The sequence below is a fragment of the Trematomus bernacchii genome, unplaced genomic scaffold (assembly GCF_902827165.1).
Source record: "Trematomus bernacchii unplaced genomic scaffold, fTreBer1.1, whole genome shotgun sequence".
In the NCBI taxonomy this organism is placed as follows: domain Eukaryota; kingdom Metazoa; phylum Chordata; class Actinopteri; order Perciformes; family Nototheniidae; genus Trematomus; species Trematomus bernacchii.
This window is the reverse complement of record NW_022988066.1, coordinates 488,861-504,656: the sequence shown is the minus strand read 5'-3', so window position 1 is coordinate 504,656 and position 15,796 is coordinate 488,861. Positions and strand designations below refer to the sequence as shown.

Here is a 15,796-nt window from a genome sequence, read left to right as displayed (position 1 = left end):
TGCTCCTGGATCCCAGCGAGGATGATGTCATTACATGGGGGAGAAGGAGAAACAAAGAAATGTTGTTGATTGTTTTTGCAGATACCTCATACTATGTGTTATTCACGAGTTGTTATGTTGGAAAGCTGAATCTCACTCAGACACAATGTCATAAATAAACCACACAGGCTGCTCAGAAACAGGAAATACTTACATTTTCAGTAGAAATGGGCCTCTTAGACTTCTCTTTTGCATCTGCAGTGTCGTCCCCTGGCCAGATTCAATGACACCCACCGTTTAAAATGACAGTCCTCGTCCAATGAAGGTAATTATCTGGCATTAGTCTACGCTTTGTCTTCCTCCCCAAAGCTGCTTTTTTAACCGAGGATTTTCACAAGTCTCAACCCCCTCTCCTCTGTTGTCTCCTCCTCCAGTCCTCTGATCTTGCAGTGGGTATTCCTCCTCAGTGTAGATGTGCTCCCTTCAAAGCCCAAACAAAGTGAGCACAGCTCCATGCAGTCAACAACAGTCCTCTTGCTGGGTTTGGTGTTTTGCTGGTGTTTGTGTGTCAGTTAGTGTGTGTGTGCAGGGTGGGGTGGGGGGGATCCTACTCTCCCTCTAACCATCTGCTCCTTCAATTGAGGAAAAAAAACAAAGGCGCAGTGTGTGCAGGAGTGTGTCTGCGTGTGTCGTGTTCAGACTCTCCAAACCTCCAGCTGGCTTTGTCATGGCAGGCTTCCCCTCTTCCTCTTTTCAATCCAGGATGATGCTCAGAGAGAGAGAGATTGACAGAGAGACTGCAAATTGCCTTTCCCTTCCTCCCCTTGCTCCTGCTCTGCTCTGCCTTGGGTTTGTAAACAGATCTGTGCTCATGTGACCAGCCGTTTTGCCTCGCAACTCTCCTCTCCCTCAGCCCTCCCTCGCTCCCTCTGTCCTCCAATCTGCAGGCAGAAGGAAGGCAGAATGAGCCCGACACTGACGAATAGGGCGCCTGCAAGCATGCTGCTGTGTGTGTGTCTGTGTGCGCACACAGCCGTGTGTGTGAGAGCGAGGGAAGAGAGAGAGACGTTTGCAGCAATGTGGAGGGAGGCCCCGGTCAGCAGCATGCCCATGGCAGATGTCCTGACAACCATAACAAAGCCATTTGTGTGTGGAGTGGGGGTCAGCAAAAGAAGCAGAAGACGCAACCTCATTCACTATTTCCTTCCTTCACTTGTACACACGGTTGTATTTTTGGAGCAGATTGTTATTCATGTTTGCTTGGTTTGATCTATATATAAACATCTTGTCACTCTTTTGCAAAGGGAGAAGGAGGAAGGGAAGATGGGGAGGAGGAATCTGTGGATAGAGGGAACAAAGTAGGAAGTAAGGAAATATTAGAGAAGGAAAAATGGTAGACACAGAGAGAAAAAAGTCACAGTCTGGACAAAGACGTCCATCCACCCCCACACCAGCGGCCTTGGCTGGGGGAAGAACAGCTGTTGGGCGAGTTGTGAGACGGTCAAGGGGAGTGCTACTTCACCAATCCCCAGGGGGGGAGGAAGGGAGGATTCGATGAGATCCATGCCATTTTCATTCCCCCTCCCCTCCTCCCCCTCCTTGGCTAGTAATGACATTACTGCTGAATACAGGAACAGCTGGATTGAGTGCACAGATGCATGAGCATATAAACACTGTTCCTGTACAAAGCATGCACTGTTGGGTGTTTACAGGTTTCAGAATCCGATGGGATGTGTGTTGTTGGAGCTGCAGGGTTGGTTCTCATTGTTGGCTTGTGGAGGATGGTGGTTTTGTTAACAGCACGCCCTCTTGTGAAATATGATGAAACACATTATTGTCAACAACAGCTTCCTGAAGATATACAGATTGTGAGAACAGTGGCTAGGGTTAGGGTTAGGGTTCTTTTTACCCCACTACATGTATTTGATAACTTAACTTACTTTGCAGATTCAGGCTCTTAAAGAGGCCCTATTATGCTGTTTGGGTTTACCCCTCACTGTAGTGTGTTATAGTTTTTGTTCATGTAAATGTTCTGCTAAGGCTAAAATCCCAAAGTTTCCTCCAGAGGGAGTTTCTCTCCACCACAAAAATCACAATCCAGTGATAATAAATATTATTCTAAAATATGTCATCCTGCTAAATTTCTATTTTATCTTAAGTACTCATGCTAGTACTTTTGGTCTTCATCATGAGTTAGATTCGAATGGATTTTTGCTTGTAAAAAAGTAATTTTTACATAGCAGTATTGCTATTTTTACTTCAATAAAAGATCTGAATATTATATATTACCACTGTAGGGAAACACCATGTTATATACAGTTTACTAGAGCTGGGCACGACAAAATGAGGGAGCAAGAGAGATGCAAATGTTGGCCTTGTTTTCTTAGTGACATGTAAATTATTTTGGCTGTCCCAACCTTTTTTTGTTTTGCATAAATCATAGCTTTGCCAAATTGGAAATACAGCAGCATTGTAGGTTTATGTTGAATAACAAGGTTAGAGGCTAGAGATTTGCCTCAAGGCCTAATAAATGATATAACATATATGTTCTAATTAAAAAGTTGTTGATTCTAGTGATTCAATTCAGTTCTTGTGATTATTAAATTTAGGCTAAATAACTCTAAGTCTTGCTTGGGTGGCCTCAAGTGGCAGTTACTGGGTAATAGAAAAGGATAACATGTAGTATTGTGATCTGTTTACACCAAATGCAACATTATTTTTTAGTGTTGATATAGCATCTACAATGTTAGCATAGCCCTGACCGACCCAAACTCCATACAGAATACTAGCATTTTCAATGTTAGTTGTTAGTTGTAGTTTTTGTAAGGGGCCCAGTTTATTTCAGTCTTTTGAAAATAAACACAAATGATTAATGGTCAAACTAACCAAAAATGTGCAAACTGGAATCTAATTAAGTAATGTTGGTTGAACAGCAATATCAAGCTAGTTAGCTTTAGCTACCATATGCTATTAGTCTTCCCAGACAAAGCAAGTCTGTAGCAGCAAAACATATGAGTGTATTGCATTTAGAAAGAGTGTTTTCTTGGTATGAATTCATCTTTTTATTTCTAGGAGACAGATTGTGTTATTACTTATTTCTTTCTTCACAGGGTCCCTTTTTATAATGCAAGGAGCAGCAGAGTCTGGACGTCCACACACCACTTTTCCTTGCCCTGGAGATATTTTTAGTGGCTTGCACTTGAGAGCAACACAAACATTAACTAGCGTTGTCAATCAACACAACTGTGTTGTTATAATGTTTTACTACCAGCCTGACACAGCAGTTCGGCAGGCTACACTTTACAGACTTCAGATTTTTGCCAAGCCCTGTCCCACAGAGAGCCGCGGCACATTGTTTTACAGTAATTCATCACTTTTAGCTAAAATAAATTTGATATAAGGGAAAAAGACAAAAAAAAACAGGTGGGCGGTTATACACCCAGCACTAGACATCTTTTTAAGTTGGCTGAAATTAATGTGAACAAGAAATATGTTGACAGTCATATTACATTAATGCCATCAAAATATATATCGCAATTAATTTGTATATTCTAACTCACTTTGACAAATTACTAATACTAGCTAATAGAAACAAAAATAATTCTGAAAGTCAAATACGAGCCAATGTAAGCTTTTCTTATCCTCTTGAACGTTTCAGACCTTACTGTAATAAACCGCCCATTCCTTTTTCGCCACTTCATGGTTGTGTCCATTTACTAATCCATTGGCAGCTCCCTTGGCGTTCCCATTCAGTTTGCCATTGTTTTCACCCTCCATTTGTTCCTTTCTCAGAGCCAGAGCTGGCTTACAGGTGTGCCAGTTCCATAAAACCTTATTCATGTCATCCTGCGCTCTGATACCCATAAGTTTTTCTTCGTCACTCCTCTTATCCTCCTCTCCGTCGTCGCTGTCGTCCTTGCCGGTGGTGCGATGGTGGTGGAGGGTTTGCATCTCCCCGCTGATGTTCTCAAAGTACTGGTGAATGCAAACCTTGGCGAAACTCTTGGCGTGGTCCTTGCAAGCCTCGTCAAACATCTTGCGCTCAACGTCGATGTAATGGGACCAGTACTTGGTCTTGAGGAAGGTAGCTTGAGAAAAGCATGGACGAATAGCTCGGATCAGGAAGGCCGATAAGGTCATCATTAGCAGAAACATCCATCCACATGCCTGTAAAAAATAGATACTATCAAATGTTTTGGTGTGCCAAAATTACCCCAATTCTGAGCACTCATTAATGATAATAAGGTGTACGAAAGTAGATAAAAGAAAGATGGCCTTTGATTAATATTGAGTTGTGTTTGTCTTCTTGCAGATACTGAAGTGAAATTGTCCTATATGTGACCAAAAAAGCATCTCACTGAGCTTCCTGACAGTTCCATAGCTCATTAACAGAATATGTATATCAATAGACTTTTCAAAGACATCTTACTTTTAAGCCTGTATAATATGGCCTGCGGCTGATCAAAGACTTAAAGAACAGAGTGGGTGTTTTTTGGATGGATTGAAATAGGTCCCAGTGCCATGAATAATACATTTAGAGGCTTATCTATCACTCTAATAAGTGAAGAGGAAAGCTTCAGTGAACTCAAAGTGCAAGTCTGGTGCAGATTTAGGTTAACTACAGTTTTTGAGGAATGGAGCAAAGAAAATGTAAGATGCTTCGTCATCATATGCTGTGTTAAAAAAACGAATAGCTTAAAGTCTCCCATCTGTTGGAGACACTAACTATAAATCAACTGATTAATCAGACTATTTACTTTATTATGTTCTATTCATCTTTACATTATTAGTTGTATTTACACTTGTGCCTTTTATAGACAAGAATCATGTGCTCAATAATTAATTCTGTTGATTTACAAAGTAACAAAATAGAAAAACTGTTTGATTATTGTTATTTTCAAAGGAGAGGGTAGCTATGGTACAGTAGCCCTGAGAGGCAAGCAAGACAGAAATCAGGTGGTCAATGTTCACATTTTGTTAAAACAAATATTTTGAAACAAGCTGACAGAGTATTGCACCATCCTTGTTTTTTTGTCAGGTTTTTTGCAATGCAACTCTACCCCTTGTTCTGAAAAGGAATCAAGGGGAAGTATTCATTTCTACAGTGCATTACAAAAATAGGCAAGGCTATTCAGCTATATTGAATGCTCTTGTTACTATCTAGCAATTACAATCTAGCCATGTTGTCTTGGTTAGCTAGCTAGCTTTGCTGAACCCACATCTTCAAAAAACATGCTAGCAGTAACTTCTTTTTGTTCAACAATGTTGGTGGTTTTTTCAGGAGAAGATGGAAATAAATAGTTTTGACATTCAGCAAAGGGCTGCAGGTCGGATTTCTACCCAGGTTGCTGTTAAGAGCTTAGCCTTAGCACAGATACTTCTAATCATCACATGGTGGCCTCCTACGCTAATCAACCTTGCCATTTAAGTGAAGTTTGGTCTTTATAAGTGTCTAACCTGTCTCTGTCAAAGAATGCCAGGTTATGACCCCTCAGTTTAACATCATTCACAAAAAAGTGGAGAAAATAAAATCCTCTGGGTACCTGTGATATACACTTGATGTATCGCGAGGCTGCCAATCGTATTTCCTGGTGCTCAAATAACATTTCGCATGGAATCCTGGCCAGGAGTTTGAGCTTATCTGTTTCTGTCAACCCGTTCATGACACTGTAATTCCCAAACATTTCAATGTCCAAGTTGATGCTGAAAGCACAGAGGAAGCTTTTCCCATCCATGAGGCTGACGGTGACCCACACTGCAGGTGCTATCAAGGATCTCTGTGTGATTGAGCAAAACATGTAGCGAAGGATCGTTGGATCCTTGTGCCGTTTCCCTATTGGTCTTTTCCATTCCTCCGCGAGCACTGACACATTATTGTTCAACACAAACCCTAGAAGAAAGAACCATATGGGTGGGACGATGAGCAGTCCGATCCCATAGGTGTAGTTGTATTCTGGCATACAGGGGCAGCTGAACTCGAAGACCTGGTACATCTGGGCACTGGCAAGTGCCATGATACCGCAGATCCCATTCATAAAAGATTCCTGGTTGGCTTGGAGGAACTGGAACATCATACGAAACTTATCCATTGTGGGAGATGTGGTGGATCTTTAGTTCAGATGGGGTTGAATCTGAAAGAACATGCAATAGGAAGTTGGAACTCAATCAGTGGAAAAGTGGTAAAAAAAAAGAGGCCCCACATCATGCTGATTCTCTTGGCACTATGGAACACATAATTCACTTAAGATAATATTCTATTTAAAGACTTTCCATTAAGTGTTGAATTAAGAGTTAGAAAGTTCATATTCAGAGATCGAAGATTAGAGTAAAATGCTTGGACATTGTTCTGGATTCAGAGTTATGTTCAGACTTTTACTTTGTTATGCTATGTTTTAAAAATGGTTTCTTGTCTGAACTAATTTTAACCTATAAGAATTAAAATATAGTATTATTATTATTATTATGAAGGATGACCTATTCTATTAGCAAAATGGTACCATAGTATACTTATAATGCCCTGACTTTTCATCCTGACCAGATTTCATGAAGACTTGAATCAGTTTGTCAGAGTATTATTAGAAAAGTGATATTTATTTATATTACACTGCGTGACTAAATATAGATTTAATTAAATAAAAAACAAGAACAAAGTCAGGCATCCCAATGATATTGATCAAGAAGGAATTTCACAAAAGTACACTTACCGTTTTTATTTTGAGTAGATGAAAAAACGGAAAGGAAAATAAATCATATACTGATATAGTCCTTGGGAAATATATTGCAGTTTTACTCAGAAACAGTAGCTCGGACCGACTGAAAGGTTTTCCTTGAACTCTCTGTGGTGATGTTCAAAGCCGACCACATCACCTGTCATCATGCTCCTCCCCGCACAGGTGTTGAAGGTGATGTAACAAAAGATTCTCATCCAGCTGCACAGTTTCTTTAAAAGAAAACCTGTGACAGCTGTCATAAACACACTTCCAAGTCAATACTTTTGCAACTCACATTTGTCCTGTCTTATATTAATGTAGTATTTATAGTGTTAACTGAAGTTCCCTAAACCTCTGGGATGCAGTGTAGTTCAGCTGCAGCCCGAACGATCCCGACATGCAAAAATCATCTCCAAACATTCAAATACACAAAGCTTTGTCTGGAAAATGTGGTTTGAAAAAAGGTTGAATCTGTTTCCACTTATCTAATCAGAGGCAATTAAAATCAAGGGACAATAGCTTATATCATGGAAAATATGATAATTATTCAATCTTTTTTTTTCTCTCCACATAGTTCTCTGAACTCAACTGCACCCACTGGGGGAGGCAGTGCTGAACAAACCAGTTAGAAGTCCACCACAATATAAAAGGCAGGGGCTTACCTCCTATTCATAGCTAGTACACAATTGTGTCAATAGTGCATGGCCTAATGCTTGGTCCTTTAAAACCTAATTTAATTTATTGTGAAAGTTTGTGGTTCGTTATATGACTCAGTTGCTCTGAGAAAATTCACTTCAGGCTTTTATGACTATTCGGTTAAACTTACAGGAAGTCAGTGCTATCTTTTTTCTTCTCTGTAATGCACAGGGAAATGTCACAGCAGAGGGTGTGCAGGAAATAAGTCACGAAACACAACCTGCAACGACATCTAAAAAAGGAAGAGATCACTGAGTCTCTTGCTTCCTCTTTTGTACCTATCGTGCAGATAGGTTACCGGAGCGCTGCAAAGCTGAGATAATTCATCATTTCTTTTGGTGCGTATTCTTGATCTTTTCCTTTAATGTTAAGTGCAGTTATAAATGTTGTTCCATGTCAAATGTAGTTACAGAAATAAGTAAAGAGATGTTCTCAGGACTTCCAGGAAGTAGCTTTCGTTTTGCGTCATTATGAAAGTTTGCCTGCTGGCACAATTCACATTAAGTATTTTTTTAATGTAATTGCAGGGACGTTTTTCACTTAAGCGTTTTTCTAGGGCTATTATAATCTGCAGATTATTCTATGGATGAATTGATTGGTCTATGAAATGTCTGAAGAAGAAAAAAGAAAAGTATGGATGTTTTAAAAAAAAAAAGGTGTTGTATAAGCTATGTAAATATTTTATTTTGTTAAAGTTGGTCACAAAAAAAGGAAGGAAAACCAACAAAATATTCACTTTTAATTTAACTAACTTTGAAGTCCTGTCTGTTTCTCTATACTGGGGGCGTGGGGGCTCACATGTACTTTAGGCTACATTGACTATGAATATGTATCTCATACAACCAAATTTAAAACTATCCAAACTCTCTCTTCAATACGATATCAAACAGAAACAGCCAAAAACATTGATAAGCCTACTAGTCTTTGCAGCTCTATTTTTTTTTCAAATCACTGAAATTATTTTGGACCATTTTTAATGGTGTTTGACTCATTCACAGACGATGCAAGATATTCTGCTGCGAGTGTTTGTGGTGGCTCTGGGTCTCCTAACATATCCAAGGGAGGACCCCGGGGTTGAGAATTGGGACGACTTCACCACACTGGGCATGCAGAAGCATGAAGAGAGGCTGCTGAGAGAAGAAGAGGAACTGGACCATGTAATGGCCGCTGAAGAAATGATACATATCAATGGAGATCCTCATGATGACTTTCAGCCTGATCAATATGTTACTAAAAACATATCTGTCTTAGAAGATGTGTCTGTCACCAAACAAGAATCAGATGAAGACTTTGCTGATCACAACTCGGATGTTACAGAAAGTCAACCACAAAACTCCCAAAGGGAACCTGAAACGGCTCTGCAAACTTCACAAATTGAACAGGGGCTTAATGGAAATGTACAGTTTGACAAGAAAAGTAAAGAAGACACCCAGACTGTACAGTCTGTCCCCTTTATAGACCCAGGAAGCCCACAAGGACAACAGGAAAAGCCTGAAGTGATTGGTTCGAATGAACAAGAATCCCCTCCATCACACCCTCACACCTCAACATCAGAAAATGAAAGTTCGGCGAAGGACATGGCTGACTGGGAGCGGGATTACCTCTGGTACTTATGGAACGCGCTCTCTGTAATTTCCATGATCTGCTTCTTTAGGAAATACCTCGGTAAAGATTCCCAAATTAAACAAGAAGAAACCAGGGCCTTAACTGTGACCTGCACTGCTGCTGAAGTGCTGCTACCAGACAGCAACACTCTGCAGCGATTTCATTCTAAATGTATTCAAGTCTCATCTGATAAGTTGAAGGAGTTTTTGGAGGGGTTTGCAAATGATCTATTGGAGGCCATGAGAGCCGTATGTGATACAAACGGTGGTATGGTGATTGAAGACTTTCAGATAGTGGACATGTGCAATATCATTGTCCCTTTTACCCCTCCAGATAATTATAGTTTCCAGTGTCTGCTCAATCAGGCAAGTGACCAGCCGCCAGATATGCAAGCATGTGGTCAAATCAAACTAGTGGAAAATAAGACAATCCAAAATGTCTGCCCCTGTCAGTCTCCTACTTCAGAGGACATGGTGTGTTTGCTGCATTGCGAGACTGAGAAAGTAAAGACAAAAAAGACTGATGGCCTTTTCTGCATGAAGGACTCCCCCTTTCTGTCAAAATTGAAGGTTACAAAATGGTTTCAGAGCACAATCAAACAAGCATGGGAACAGATTTCTCACAAGTATGAGTTTGAGCTGAACATTCGCTACATCAGTGCTCCAGGTGCTCTGGTTGTTCGATTTAGATCGGGGAAGAAGGTTAGCTTCAGAATGAATCCCGTGGTTAAAATAAACACCGATGCTCATTTCTTCATCGATCCAAACTCCATGAATGGCTTTGAAACTTTCTGGACGCTCTCCTTGACCAACTATGAGGACCACTTCTTGGAACACATCTCTAAACGCCTGCCTGTAAATTCATGCCACAGACAAACTCTTGAAATTGCATATTTGCTCCACAAGAGACAAACAGCAATATCAGGAAATAATGCCCTCAAGGATATCCATTTTAAAACCGCACTAATGCATCTCCTTTTGACTAAAGACCCATCACAGTGGAAACCCAACTTTATGACTTGTAGGCTACAAGACTTATTAGCCTTCATGGAGAGAAGCCTCAAGAAAAAGCAGCTGCAACACGTTCTTATTGGGAACCCTTTAAGGCAGAGGATTATTGAACTTCCTGCTGAATTTACTCATGCAAAGACAGTGAATCTCTTCCATCCCCTTGTGGTACACAACTGCATCTACAGAAATGCTGTGGTTCATTTTCAGGAAATACTTAGAAATGCACACATGCTGATAAATGACTATGTCAAGTGTATTGAGGGTACCAATTGTTCCATTTAAATAAATAAATGTACTCAATTGTGAAATTAAGTCTGGTTTAAATCTGTACCCTTAAAAAGCAATGAAGGATTCATGTCACAACTTCAAGAATAGGCCATTGAAACATCCAGTACACGAGAAGCCATTTATTTAAAAGTCTGATTATTTTCACATCACATATTTGTTTTAATAGTTATGTCCCAGTGCTGCAGGAGGCTTTGTGCGCTGCCATGCTTGGGTGCTCCAAAGTGAAAGTGTCAGCATCCAAGAACTTCATCCGGGGGTGAACGTTCACCTTTCCGTCCCTCTTGTTCAGGTCCACCTTCCAAGAGTGACTGGAGACCATATTCCTGGTAGCTGAAAAACAAAATTCAAAATTTGAAGTAGTCAGTTTTTACATGTTAAGCTTTTCTCATTGTCCCTAAGGATTTGCCCTCATATTGCCCGTAACAGTCATAAAGTGATGCTTCACTTGTGTAAAGTCACAAATTAATATGGCCAGGTTTTGTCAAGATTTCCTTTTATAACACAACATGTCTGAACTTACTCTTCTTAGGACTTGCAGAGGAGCAGGTGGTTTCACAGCAGGTGCACAAAGAGTCATCGCCATACAGCTCCTTCCACCTAAGCCATACAAAATAAGTAATCAGGTCTTGAAATGCTAGCAAAATAATAAAATTAGCTGAAAAGCACATGGCATCCTGTAAGACTTATAAAGCAAGCTGCCTCCACCTGCGGAGGGATTTACTTTAACCACAGTCAACTCACTTCGTGGTAGCTTTGTCATAGTTGCAAGCCTTTGACTTTGCAGTTGGAGTCACAGCCCCCATTGAGATGTCACAGTGCATGTAGATTTGCTGAAAGACATTTGGACTTCAGAGTTAATTTACACTTTCCATATAAAGAATTAGAGCTCTGTAGCAGTTGATCTTGACAGTACCTGTGATGCAGATGAAATGGAAACCTTGTCCTTGAAAATCAAGGCAGTCATGCCGAATTTCTGGGACGTCTTTGAAGTACCGGTGATGAACTTTGATTGCAGCGACACCTTGCTATCAATCATGCAGCTGCAAATAAGGAGTAAAGGCATGTTTTACTTCCAACCAACACACAAGATGCCCATTTTAGTAAAAAAAAAAAATCAAAATCTCACCCAAAGTTGTCAATGACTGTATATTTAGGTGTTGGTGTTGAGGTATAGTCTTGGGAAGCAGTCATGAAGCACTTGTTGATGTACATCCTCATCGCTCCAGTGCGTGCAGCAGCCTCCTCAGGTTGCTTGGCCTCAAAGTACATTTGCTGACCAATGTGCAGTAAATATTTGGTGACAGCGATGTCATTGCCAGATGCTGTGGAAAAGAATGATGTCGGCAAACTAACGTTTTAGATTCATATAAATTAAGCAAGGCTGTCACACATTTGCCGTTTGGTAACACAGTAGGAAAATGCTTGCTGCTTTGGCTTTTTAGCAGTGATACATTCCAGAGAACACTTGTAGTGCATGTATTGAATACACTCATATTTTTTAAGGGAACCTGCAAAAGTCTTAATAGATCAGACCTTGGCATAACAATTGGTAATAAAACAATTTATTAAAGAAGTTGCAATACCAAGTTTGTCCTGCTTTGAATTTATTGTTGTTTCTTTCCCCCATTTAGGTATTACAGGTGTAGGTTCTCAAATGAAGCTAAAAGCTGCCAATAAAGTAATTGATCTCACAAGCTTTGACCAATTTTTTGTTAAACCCCACTGCTAGTTTGAGACAATGTGCATTATAATTAGAACACTAATGTACTTGCGCATTTGGGTTAAAGTGTACCACCACATTATTTTATTCTGCTCTAAAATGTTAAGCAGTTTGAAAAACCATGCAACATTAGGAGGATCTTGTAATACATCTAAAGTTTCTCCCCAGATCTGTTCAAGGTTTATATTGAGACTTGGAGAAACACCAAGTGAGAAAAGGAGAACATTCCTGTTTAAACGAAACATACCATCTTGAGGAGTAAGGGTGAAGCTGCTCTTTGGTGAGAGTTCTTTTAAAACAGTGCCTCCCTTCACTTCAGGGTAGAAGCCAACTTTATAGGAGTGAAAGAATCTGCAACAGACAAGAGAACATTACGACAAGGTAGGGAATAGCAGTTGTCACAGTCTTACAAGTTTTCCATTTTCTGTATTGAGGTCAGCAATATAGAAAAATCATGATTAAATATCTTACCTTGGATATTTACACTGCACAGGAATGGTAAATGGCATTTCTCTTAAAACTACTGTGTTTGGCTGGTAGTTGGCCACATTGCTGATCACCCGGAAATCTGCATTATTCTGGATCAGACAAAGATTTGTGTTGGTTGAGGTTTGTCAATATAAAAGCTTTAATGTTTTCAAAACACATAAAACTGCTTTACCAACCTCTGTCTTGAATCCACAGCTATCCGTCAGAAGGTAGAGGAAGTAGTAATGGTCTTTGGTACTTTTGTTAACAGAACAGGTGCCTAGTTTAAGAGATTTCCATGCATCTGTGTACTTAAAGATCTCTTTCCTTACTCTAACATACATTCTGTCAACATGGCACACGATTTCAATCAGCTTTGGTCTGGCTGTTGTTCTGGATGCAATAGTAGTGGTGGCAGTCTGAAGTAACATTTGTCTGAGCGAGGGTGGTAGGGGTATGGCACCCTTTTCTGGCTTGAAGGCACTTTTATGGTCATCGGAGGAAGATACAACCAGATACACAGGAACTTGCCTTGGTGCAAGTGTTGTAGATGCACTACTTGCCGCCCTCAGGAATTTCGGTTTGAGGTCCTCACTCATTTCGTCACTTATTACTTTCTGGATTCTCTCCCACTCTTGTTCAGGGTTTCGCACAAGCGGGCCATTGCGAGCTCTTCCTCTGGACCGATAACAGTAGGCAGAACAAAACAGCACTAACAAAATCACAGCATGCATCGGGGCCATTTTCACTCAAGACAGCGCCTATCACTGACATCAACAAGAACAGATACTTTGGTGGGGTTTCAGCTGGCTTTTACTTTGCAATCACTAGAGAGAACTCCCCACAGCTGCTGCAAATGCTAATCAAGATCAGCCAATGAGAGGTGACAATAACTAGCAAAACAGACATCTTAATAGAATAAGCTTAACAAAATGTCACGATGTAAGAGACTGTAATGTTGTTGTTTTTTATTGATAGTTAAAACGTAATGGCTAATAATTACAAATGCTAACTCGCTAGCTAGCTAACTTCGGACCTCCCCTTTTTTCTTGCATTAAAGTGAGCAATATGTAATTCCTTTCAAACCCACGACTTACCGTTCTTCTGTGTCTGCAACAGAATATAAAAAATGTCCAAAGAAATGTCGAAGAGTTTAAAAACTACCTCAACATCCCGTTTTTTACTCCACTTCACACAGCAACTTCCGACGGGTGCTATGCTGCATGAAAGGGGCGTGGCTTCTAGGGTGCTTATTTTGGCTTAGGACCAATGAGAGCAGACTATATTTTGAGTGACGTGTCCAGTATCCAATCACCAGGCTTCTTACAGATTGGTGCCACCCAGATTGGTGCCACCCACAAGGAGTTCACAAGTGGGGCTACAAGGGGCATTTTGAATTTGAATCTGTTATCTGTAAATAAGTAGCCAATTGATAAGGAGCTCGTTGAAGATAGACACAAACATTTGACTAATGGAAAGTCATTTATCTCCAAGATGATGGACTGTTATTGGCTGTAAACAAAGGGAATGGGATTCCAAGTAAAAAGATTTCCACTAATATAGCATGACAGCAGCTCAGAATATTGAAAAGAAAACGTCAATCATTTGTTAGATTCACTTTGCTCCAGTATTTATGCTGTTTTATACTTCTAATCCAGATAAACTCTGTATTTTTAACTCCACTATTTCACAAATACATTGTTTGTTCACTGTGACAATATAGATCCAACTCAAAGCATCAGCTATAATAATTCAGCAATATATCATAATATGACACGGACAGAGCAGGGATTTATTCTTTTAAACTCTTTTTTATTCGTTTGAATGTAAAATGTACAGTTATACAATTATCCTGTGCTTAATGTGTTATTATCTGCAAAACGTTTGTCAGTAAGAACATTTTATACATGATCAATCAAGTTATTCCATTAATTGGCATATTGTTTTTTCTCTTGTCATTGTTTTGGGCTCTCACCAAACAAACCCTGCATTTGTCCAACCTAAATTCTCATATAATCACAGTTTTAAATAAAAAAAATCAAAGTGATCCCATGGCGGTGTTTTTTTGTGCCTTGGATTTAAACTAGAAACTTCTCCTGCAGGCTTTGTCGGTCACATCCACTGATCAATGTAAATGTTTCATCCTCTCAATGTAAAGCAAATGCAGACTCAGGATCTACACAAATGCAAACTTTTGTCTGAAGGGTGAATTAAGGTAAAATACTTCAACCCACTTAAGTACTGTATGTGCTAAGACACAGAAACACTTCACAAACCAATTGAAATTCATCATTTTTAGATGAAAGCTATTTACAAATTCCCCTTGTGTCAAAGAGATGTAAGGCTGAAATTGGCCCCATCTTTATGATGTGTAAATACGTTTGTTTTATTTGTATCAACTGCACGGTATGGGTAGAAAATGCACAGATGCATGCAATAAAGTAATTAGAAAAGGTTTTATAAAGAATATGGAGCCCTCTTGTGGTTATCTTACATTTGACCTCATCATCTGGTTGTTGTCTGACACAAGATGGATGTGGTTTGTGATTCTCACATCTGTCTCTTCCTCTCTTCTTCGTCCTCCGTGAGCTCCTGTCTTCCTTCCTGCCTGGATACTCTGAGGGCAGGCAGCTATCTGCGGCTCGCACTGTCCCCCCCCCCCCCCTGAGAATTCATAGTATTATAATTACAGATTATAATTAACATTATTAGGGAACTTGTACTTAAAACTAATATGTATGCTATTTATTACTTCTAATAAAGATACTTTTAATTGGAATACATTAGTTTAGAATCAGGTGTCAATTAAATACTGTTAGTTGCCTAGCAACTGTAACTAGGCAACTTGGAATGCAATTATTTGAATGACTTCATAGTCGGACAAAGTCAAGTGATGTCTCCCGGAATGTGAAGAGGTCACTATCTGCATTCATCTGGTCACGTGATGCGATGATGTCATTAATGGCTTTGAAATTGTCTGAACCAAATTCTTATAGGAGTCTTGAGTTCCGCAGTTATTTGAGACACAACACGGGTTGTTCAGGCAGTATTTTCCCAACACAACACGACAACACAGAACAAACTGAAATGGCCCATCCAATCTACAAAGGCTGCATATTGAAGCGGCGGGAACAAATAATGATGCGGAAACAGGCAGAGGAGGACTATAGGTCTGAGACGGCTGATGAGGTGGATTTCAAGAGAAAGGACGGGCAGCGAGCGCTTGACGCAGCCAATGATAAGAGGTTCTTCCAGAATGAAGATGTCAGAAAGTTCAATAGCGACCTCTTAAAAGAAAAAATAAGAAATGACAATGCAGC

The 15,796-nt window shown here is 39.9% G+C and overlaps 3 protein-coding genes across 5 annotated transcripts; 1 reads left to right on the top strand and 2 right to left on the bottom strand.

Moving 5' to 3' along the window:
- Window positions 1-888: 888 nt before the first annotated feature.
- Window positions 889-6,149, bottom strand: LOC117474573 (calcium homeostasis modulator protein 1). Its single transcript, XM_034120423.1, has 3 exons — window positions 5,523-6,149; window positions 3,645-4,146; window positions 889-920 (listed from the first exon to the last, which is right to left on the bottom strand). Exons 1-3 carry the CDS (start codon window positions 6,066-6,068, stop codon window positions 889-891), a joined length of 1,080 nt encoding a protein of 359 aa, XP_033976314.1. The 5' UTR covers window positions 6,069-6,149.
- A 1,215-nt stretch (window positions 6,150-7,364) lies between these two features.
- On the top strand, window positions 7,365-10,302 carry LOC117474645 (inositol 1,4,5-trisphosphate receptor-interacting protein). The gene is made up of 2 exons (XM_034120586.1): window positions 7,365-7,723; window positions 8,384-10,302. The coding sequence occupies exon 2, from the start codon at window positions 8,387-8,389 to the stop codon at window positions 10,280-10,282; it is 1,896 nt and encodes a 631-aa protein (XP_033976477.1). The 5' UTR covers window positions 7,365-7,723; window positions 8,384-8,386; the 3' UTR covers window positions 10,283-10,302.
- Window positions 10,303-10,337: 35 nt separating this feature from the next.
- LOC117474646 (zona pellucida sperm-binding protein 3-like) lies at window positions 10,338-13,705 on the bottom strand. Of its 3 annotated transcripts, none has more exons than XM_034120588.1 (9): window positions 12,674-13,705; window positions 12,480-12,586; window positions 12,256-12,359; window positions 11,415-11,610; window positions 11,202-11,328; window positions 11,030-11,118; window positions 10,809-10,885; window positions 10,457-10,618; window positions 10,338-10,420 (listed from the first exon to the last, which is right to left on the bottom strand). In XM_034120588.1, coding segments are annotated over exons 1-9 (1,410 nt in total). In that variant the 5' UTR covers window positions 13,220-13,705; the 3' UTR covers window positions 10,338-10,418. The 3 variants fall into 3 exon arrangements, with proteins under 3 accessions (XP_033976479.1, XP_033976478.1, XP_033976480.1); XM_034120589.1 differs by having other exon boundaries at window positions 10,410-10,618; window positions 12,674-13,154; window positions 13,574-13,705; XM_034120587.1 differs by having other exon boundaries at window positions 10,393-10,618.
- Window positions 13,706-15,796: the final 2,091 nt, after the last annotated feature.